General features: G+C 50.5%; 1 protein-coding gene across 1 annotated transcript; it reads right to left on the bottom strand.

Moving 5' to 3' along the window:
• Positions 1 to 3937: 3937 nt before the first annotated feature.
• On the bottom strand, positions 3938 to 8072 carry LOC133930665 (homeobox-leucine zipper protein ROC8-like). The gene is made up of 10 exons (XM_062377359.1): positions 7500 to 8072; positions 7269 to 7386; positions 6947 to 7132; positions 6355 to 6819; positions 6161 to 6259; positions 5874 to 6083; positions 5578 to 5758; positions 5235 to 5497; positions 5021 to 5110; positions 3938 to 4931 (listed from the first exon to the last, which is right to left on the bottom strand). Exons 1-10 carry the CDS (start codon positions 7592 to 7594, stop codon positions 4548 to 4550), a joined length of 2091 nt encoding a protein of 696 aa, XP_062233343.1. The 5' UTR covers positions 7595 to 8072; the 3' UTR covers positions 3938 to 4547.
• Positions 8073 to 8941: the final 869 nt, after the last annotated feature.

Raw genomic sequence — 8941 nt, 5'->3', positions numbered from 1 at the left:
GCCATTGTTTGTGTAAATATTGAGAACCGTCCGATAGGGAACTATCACTCACTATCAATAACGAGTGATGACTGCGAGGGAAGTTGATTTTTCAGCTTCTTGTCTTCTCTAGGCGTGATGCCGAAACCGTGCATATATAGTTTTAGGTTTCGTACGGCAAGGGGAGATATATACTTTTACGAGATTCATACCAAAGTTAAATTATTTGCTATGAAATTATTGTGTTCTTCTTTTTTTTTAAAAATCTTGCGTTCTAAATGGATCTTTGGTTTCATGTAATTCTTGCGAAATCCGGACCCTTGAGAGAAGAAGGCCAGTAAAAACGGATCAAAACATTATTCACTGACCACAACTTTTCACCTGTATAAATCTGAGCCGACTAGGTGCTAAGGCAAAGCACGTACGCTCCTCTCGTTTAATCAAGTACCAGCTACCAGCACCAACCAGCAGCTGCAGGCAATGTACGTCCCATTTCTTCACCGGACCCTCTCGAGCGGTCACTGACAAGAAGTCCCAGAGCCAGCATGCATGCATGCATGCATGGCCCGCCGCGACTTGCGGCAACTTCGCGAGGGAAATCGTCCGTACCCAACTCCGCCGCGACTTGTCGTTCATCAGTTTTTGCCAAGGTTTTCGTCGACATCCATGTAGCCGAACAGTGTTCTAGTTGGAGCGTCGTACGTATGATCTGCATCGTATTGCCATTAACCTCGCTCCTCTCTAACATAATTTAATCCAATTGGGTCCTTTTATATATATATAAAAAAAGAAGCAGCTCATGCATCGCTCCAATCGCTCCAAGGAACCAGGAATGGTCAGGAGAATCTAACAAGAAGGGCGATTACCAGGAATAAAGTTTTTCTAGATGCAGCAAAAAAATATAATAATGATGTGGACTGATGAGAATATTTGACCATGCAAATCTGACATTCCGGGGCATGTAGGTGCGCTTGCGGACAAGAATCTATACCGGAGAGCACCGGAAAGATGGATAGGAGGGAGGGATAGTTATAACTTCTACCAGAGTATGCGAATAGTTTATTTATATTAAGATTCATATAGAGTTATATTTCTTCTAAAACTACTAGTTCTACGCTGCCACGAGAGTATGGAAAATTTAAGGCCCCATTCAATACCGTCGTACACATATTCTCCAGCAAAACGAAAAACGCCAAAACAACACAAATCTTGTAGGACTGAGATAGACGACTAGAGTAGGTGAATAGACGTCTTACAATTTTTTGCGAAATAGATGGTCTATTTTTTGTTCATCCAATGCTTCTCAAAAACGCACAAACAAAACCATAAACTTTAGAAGAACAAAGCGAGAAAAAAATTATAAGGTAATATGACTCCACAGATGAAATATAAAACATAGACTCTATTCAAAATCATTTCATATGTCTTTATATACAGAAGCTTAAAATTTAAATGAAGAACAAAGCAAAAAAGACAATCACCAAAAGAATCAACTCTTCAAGTTGATGGTCTAGATGTAAGAGGATTCAAGATCCTCTCAAATATATGCGTATATGAATGTTTATGCATCTAGTAATAAGAAGAATTACTTTAAAAGGGTAGAAAAACTGCAGGTCATAAAGAAAATGAAAACACAATCGAAAAAAAACTTGCAGGGAACCAACAGAGAGACTAGAAGGACGGAGATTCAAGTATATACAAAAATATAAAGTTTATTATTCAAAGAGGTCAGTTCTATTTTAATCGAATTACAAGAATTTTTCTCTCAAAAACTCTCACCTATTACATATGCTAAGCACTCATCTTACTCTCATCTAAAACCCTAGCACTAGGCTCTAAAATGGGTGGCACAAATGGCTCAAGTGGCTGGTTCAAACTCTCACGTAGCTCTACCCCTCTATTTATAATTTGACCCCTAATTTTTCTTGTTTGTTACCAAAATATTCCTATCTTGTAGTACACTCTTATTTACCACCGAATGTCTTCACAACTTGGCTCGCCTCAACACAAGCTTCAGCATGGTGCCACATACTCCTTCAGTCCTCCCACGATTTTGAGGCTTAACCGTGAAACCATTTATACGCTTCTCAAAGTATGACTCACCACTTGCTTACACCTTAAGCAAACGCTCTGATGCCGACACGTGTACTCCATCTTACAATCCTGACCACCGACAAGTCTCTCCCACTCCCGATCCCTCGAGCCACCTTGTCACTTGCACCTGCATCTCTTTTGCTTGATTTTGTCAACACGTCATCTTCATCCTCTATTCCATGCTTTGCTTGACCTCCACGTATATAACTAGAATCACCCTTGATTCCCTCAGGCCTCCTTGATCGTCCGGCATCAAGCACTCACTTAGCTTCGATCACCCGCTGTCGACTGCCAAGTTGCATCCATCATATGCACATCATGAGATAAGCAAACGCATTTCTCTAACTCCAACTCCAGTTAGTCCATAATCAAAATGCTCAAACCAAGCTCAAGTAATCCAAAACTCAACAAACCAAATTGACAATCTTATCAATCACCCATCACATATAAACTAAGTTATATTTCAACTTGATTTCTTACACTGAAACCTACTTGGGTTACTAAAAAACGCGTATATATTGATGATGCCATCTTGAGCTAGCTGCTCCTCCGGTTGATGCAGAGAGTCTTTGTTGCCTGTGTGAGCAGCAGTATGTGAGAGGTCGTGGATGGCGATGAATGTGTGTGTGCAAGCGAAGGCGGCAGTGGTGCTTCTACAGCAGTGATCTAGAGTAGGTCAGGACTCGCTCTTGGGTCGGAGGTGACTGGGCGGCAAGCGATAGGGCAACCTGGCGCATCAACAAGTGACGTCTATAGGAAAATATTGTGGTGGCGGCGCAACAATCGTGCATCAATGGCACAGTAAAGGGAAGTGGGGAGGCGAGGGCGGGGGCTTAAAACTCGCCGTCTGCTCCAATCCTATTTGCCTGCATGGGCAGTCTAGCCTGAGCCTAGATCCGCGGCAAAGTGCGGATGCGGGGCGGAGTATGATAAAAAAGCTATGGTTGAGACCTAGTATGCTGCACAAATTTGTGTGATAGGTCAGACCTTTCTTTTAAGCATTAATTGAGTAGTCTATACATTTTTCTCTTGCTCTGGACTATCTCAAAACCTAGATACCGGATTGCTGGAACCCACTCACTACCCATACCACCACACCCCCATGTGCTGCTGTCCCGGCTCTCAAAACCCCTCGTACGTTGCAACACGAAAATTCCACTAGGGTATACAGACATATAGCTTATCAAAATTATTTATTTATGTTGAAATTTATGTTAAAGTAATATGTGAAAATATTATAAAATAAATAAAAGAATCAATTGATAGATAGATAGATATCCCGTGAGAGAGATGAACGGTCTAAGATAGAACATAGGTGCACAAAGGAGTTGTATTTCCCTCCTACATTGCTGCGCCATCGTCTCCATTGCTGCTTTCGGCGTCCTTCCTCGTCTTCAGTGTCGTCTACGGTCCTTGATCCATCACCACCACCTAATTGCCATTGGCGACATGCTTTATCGCCCGTCTACCTCCTGGTCTCCTACGATCCGCGGCTGGTCGCACCACTGCCGCCTTGTGACTATTGCCAGTTTTCCACCAAGCCTTGATCCTGGATGCTGGCGGCCGGCCCAGCCAACCACCGTATTAAAGCGGCCGTCGCTGGGAATTAGCACGGCCGGTGATGTGTGACACCCACTTACGACTGCGGGCACTTGAATCGCACGTCCGCCGCCGCCGCCATGACGGACGACGCAGCGCGTCACAAGTCGATTTCTTGACAAGAAGAGGCAGGCGCTGGGGCCGTTGCTGGCGACGACAGACAGCGATACGACACGCACAGGGAGCAACGACCACTCCAGTAATACATCATGAACCGGAAAAGGAAGCAGGGGGCATGAACGCATCACACAGCTTTTACCAGAACTTTTTTTTCCCTTTCCATTTATAATCGAAATGAATGTTCATTATTGAAGGCTTTACATTAATGGACAGAAGTCAATACCCGAACCATTCATCCTCTGCTGCGGCACCGGCGACAATCGCGAGATGACAAGGATGGAGGAGAGAGAGGGGGGTTGGGAAGAAGTGTGGAAAAAATGGTTGCAGCGAGAGGAAAGGGACAAGGTAGCATGGTGCGTTCTTGACTCCCTCGGTCTCAAAACCTTCGATCCTGGCGCACGAATGCCTAAGAAAAACTCGACGAATCCTGCAAATTTAAGGGAAACAAAAAGAAAAAGACACCGAATCTAAAGAAAGAGTTGTTATGGTGGTGATGGATCATGGATGATGGGTTGATGGAGAGAGAGAGAGAGAGAGAGAGAGAGAGAGAGAGAGAGAGAGAGAGAGAGAGAGAGAGAGAGAGAGAGAGAGAGAGAGAGAGTTGCCGTCAGCTTCGGGAGCAGCGGCCGGTGGAGTCCATGAATGCGAGCATTCAACGGGCCAACTAACTCTCGTCAGTCACTGAGGCGGCGGCGGTGGCGGCAAATGGCTTGGCGAGGTGAGGTGAGGCAAGGTGATGAGATGATGAATCATGATCAATGGCCGGGGCAGTGGAGGGCGGCCTTGATCTGCTGCACGGTGGTGCCGATGAGGCTGTTGACTGTGGCGATGGACTCGGCGTTGAGCCTGGAGGACGGCAGGCTGCTGACAAGGATCTGGAACGCGACGGTGACAACGCAGCCCGGCGGGGACACGAGCGGGCCGGCGCTGCTGGACGGGCCCGCGCTGGACGACCCTGGCCGGCCGTCCGGCAGGATGGCGAAGCCCGACGGCAGCAGCGGGATGCTCGACGGGTCCTCGCCGCTCATCACCACGTTCGCCGCCGGGATGTCGATCGGCGAGTACACCACCAGTGACCCCGACGCGTCCGTGCAGCTCTCCTGCAGGATCAGCATACTGTTCTGGCTCGAGTTCAGCCCCTGCAGCGACAAGCACACCACCACCACCATCATCAAGATCATCAACGGCACATCAAAATGATTAAGAGATTGATTGATTGATTGCTCACTCTTAGCAAGGAGATGCAGTTGCCGGGATTGGAGCCGTTGGGGATGCGCGACACCTCCTGAACCTGATTGCCGTGCGACAGGACGTCCCACTGCGGCAGCAGCAATGGCAAGGCAACATCAAGGCGTGAGTGACACGGTGAGACGTTGTGATGACATCAAGGCCTCGAGTGTTAAATGACGATGTCCGGATTCCGGACGGACGGGAGGGCGTACCTGGGAGCGCGCGTTCTCGTCGCGGACGAAGGCGAATACGTGGTCGCAGGGGACGGGCAGCCAGATGGAGGTGGCGGCGCTGAGGACGACGCCGTTGGGCTGGCCCGGGTCGGAGCTGCGGTTCGTGGAGACGCGGACGCTCACGTCGGTGGTGCCGGAGAGCAGCGTCCACCGCTGCAGCGGCGACGAGCTCAGGCTCGCGCAGAAGCTGCTCACCATCCGCTGCGACAGCTTCATCATGCTCTGCTTCCCCTCCGGCGTCACTGGCAACCACAAGAACGAGTGAGCCAACATACTCAGGTTTATGCATGGATTACATGAACGGAATGCTTGGCATTTGTACCTCCGGCGGGGTCGTGGTGCGGCACGCCGAGCGAGGCGAGGGACGCGAAGCGCTCGCACGCGCGCTGCAGCGCGGCGAGCCACCGGTGAGCCCCGAACGCGGCGCCGCTCAGCACGAGGTTGCGGAAGAGTACGTTGATCGGAAGCATCTGCTCCATCTCCATGTGTTCGACCCAGGTCACCTGCAAGAACGTGTCGCGTCAGGGCCACCATTGCAGCAGTAGCGCAGCACAGGGCAATGCATGTGCACGTGAAGCAAACAGCTCAGGGGCATGAGCAGCTCATGAACCGCGTGACCTTGGAGTAGCCATTGGACATGTCGGCGATGAGGCACCCCGACGGGAGCCGGAGGGAGCGCGACTGCCCACCGTAGTGGGCGTCGCGCTGCCCCTCCAGGGAGACGTCGGCGATGGCCCACAGGCCCTGCTCGATCTGCTTGCAGTAGCGGAGGAAGCTGAACTCGCGCGTCGGGACGACCGGCGTCATGATGTGCAGCTCCTCATACATCTGCGCGACCACACGACGTCATTAGAATCTCCCAATGACAACAAGAATTATTTTATCCAAGGATTCAATGGCATTACCATGATCAAGGACTCGCTCCTCCCGCCCAAGCCGTTCACGAGGACATCGACGGTGTGCGCCCTGGACACGATGCCAGGGAAGAACTCCATCCACTTGTTCTGCAACGACATCAGCAATTATTCATCGGCACGACGCGCCATGGACGCGAGAACACTGAAGCACGCCACTAGAAGACGAAGGGGGATGACTATACCGTGTCCATGAAGACGTCGACGAGAGCGACGGCGCTCGTGAACACGAGCCCCGAGTCCCTGGACCCCTCGACGTTGACGTCGGGCGGGCGGAACGCGCCGCCGGGCTTGGCGAAGAGGCTGTCATAGGTGGCGACGTTGAGCGTCTCCTGCCCGTCGCTGGGCGCACCCTTGACCCAGACGTGCTCGCCGGCCTGCGCGAGCCGGATGAGCTCGTCCATGGCCCGCGCCGCCATCTCGGCCATCATGGGCCGCTCCATTTCCGTCACGGGCGCCGGCATCTGGAACGACATCCCCGACGAGCAACCGCTGAGGAGGTCGAGGTCCAGCGACGGGCCGCCGAGCGCCGGCCCGCCCAGCCCGCCGACGGACAAGTCCAGCGACGAGATGGACATGGTCGGCATCGGCGGCATCTGCGTGAACGGCCGGCCGAGGTACTTGGACGTGATGCTCGATACGCGGTCCAGCTGCGCGCATCAGGTTGGCACCCAAGACGAACATCAGAGATGTAGACATAAACAGCATATACGTACACAGGCCGGCGAGGAGGTCGCCGGAAACAGCGCCTTGTTAGTTATAACTCGTAATTATTACCTCTTCCTTGAGGCGGGCGTTCTCCATGCGGAGCTTCTGCTCGTCGAAGAAGTCCTCGGCGACGGGCGGGCCGCCGCAGGTGGGGCAGATGATGTTCTTGAGCGCCTCGCGCATGGTGATGTTCTCGCACCGGATCTTGTCGTTCTCCGCGCGCAGGAAGCAGTTGTCCGCGCGCTCGTGCTGCGCCTGCAACACCATCCACGCACAAACACACAAGCGCGTCGTCCATCAAGAATCCGTCAAAAACAAGCCGAGAAAAGATCGAAATGGAACACGGCAACCTCGTGAAAAAAAAATCAAGGGAACTCGAGACAATTCGTACCTTCATCTGGGTGCGGCGGTTCTGGAACCAGAACTTGATCTGGCGCGGCTCCAGGCCGAGCTCCCGGCTCAGCGCCGCCCGCTGGTTCTCGTCGGGGTGCGGGCATTCCTTGAACATCCTGCACGAACACCATTACATTCCATCGACCACGACGACGACGACGACGCCGCTATGAACAACACCACAAGCGACACAAAGAAAGAAAAACAAAAGCAAGAGAGAGGAGCGTACGCCTCGAGCTGCTGAATCTGGCGAGGGGTGTGGCGGTGGTACCGCTTCCGCCGCTGCTGGCTGTCGGAGCCCTCAGGTTCGTCGCCGAAATCCATTGCCGCCTGGCTAGCCACCCACCTACCAACCTCTCTCGCTCGCTCGCTCGCTCTACAGCTGTAGGTGGAGGAGGGATCTCTGTACTGCGCTGTGGCCTCGCTCCCCGCTCCTATTTATACACGATGAGCAGGAGCAAGGCAACGCCGTGGTGGTAACCTCCCAACTCCAGATCAACGTCGTAGAATAGGAAAGATCTCGCGAAATCTTGGATCCAGCCATGCTTCACGCCATTCCCCCTCTGCTTCCACCTTGTTTCCTTTCTTGCTCGCGCTTATCTCTCCTCTCCTCTCTCCGTTTCCACTCCAACGGTTACACTTTCTCACTCTGTCAGTGTGTCTCTCTCCCGCTCCTTGGTCTATGAACTGTTCTTGCCAATCTTGCTTCCTCCTGCTCTGGTAGAGAGAGAGAGAGGGTGGTGTATACTATCAGTAGCAGTAGTAACCAGTGCGAGCGAATCAAGGGCCGAGGTTTTTAAGCAGCGCAGGGCCGCAGGGGCACTCGCTGAGGCCATGACCACTCTCTTTCTCTCTCTACAGTCGCTCTGTTGGGTTTGGATGGGAACAGCTGGAGCCATTTAAGGCCAATCGGGTCGGGTCTGCATGCCGCATTTCCTCATCAGATTCCTCCCTCTGCACCCGCAAACTACTCCACGCCTGCCTGCATTTATTTATTTTCTTGCGGGAAGGCCTGCAATGTTTTTCTTTCTGAACTTCTGTCCATGGATGATATGGTGGTACTATGTGATACCACTTAGACTCTGACACTTGAAAGTATATAATGTGGATCGATCAAGTGATTCATCTGCTACTATCTTGATTGAATTTGGACTTTCTAATGATCAACAACAGGCAGGCTAATTCATATAATGTTTCATAGTATTAATAGAACGAGGTTTTAGAATTTATAACGCCTGTATCGGAGAAATGAATACTAATGTTTAGTGCGTATTTATAACGTAATTTTTTTGCGTTATGATAGCGCGTGATGTTCCTGATGATGTGTTAGTACAAGCGGGTATTGGAATCTACAGCGTGTGAATTAGAGAAGGATTACTAAAGAGTCATGGCATCAATATTATATTACCTATACATATCTATTTCCGTTTGTGCATTGTCTAATTTATGCAACATATATTCCCAGTTTCATGACAGAACACGATGTTTGTATTAATAGAACCAGGTTATCGATTTATAAGGTGTGAATCGATGACAAAAGGATTTATTAAAATGCTATAGTAGCGACCTCTGTTTCCCTTTCCATCTCTACTTTACTCGTGTTATGGCTATTCAGTTAACATAATTTTGTAGTTTTATGATGCCCGTGATTGTTCTTCTGTGTTAGTACAA

This window comes from Phragmites australis, chromosome 10 (genome assembly GCF_958298935.1).
Source record: "Phragmites australis chromosome 10, lpPhrAust1.1, whole genome shotgun sequence".
Lineage (NCBI taxonomy): Eukaryota > Viridiplantae > Streptophyta > Magnoliopsida > Poales > Poaceae > Phragmites > Phragmites australis.
Note: the sequence above shows the minus strand (reverse complement) of the source record. Positions and strands in the feature narration are given on the sequence as shown.

What these genes read in the sequence shown, in the direction of transcription:
- LOC133930665 (XM_062377359.1), bottom strand. Translation starts at nt 7,594, where the DNA reads ATGGATTTCGGCGACGAACCTGAGGGCTCCGACAGCCAGCAGCGGCGG. An exon ending in ACCGCCGCACCCAGATGAAG is followed by an intron (nt 7,133 to 7,268) that starts GTACGAATTGTC and finishes ATGGTGTTGCAG; the next exon opens with GCGCAGCACGAGCGCGCGGA. An exon ending in GGAGCGAGTCCTTGATCATG is followed by an intron (nt 6,084 to 6,160) that starts GTAATGCCATTG and finishes GTGGTCGCGCAG; the next exon opens with ATGTATGAGGAGCTGCACAT.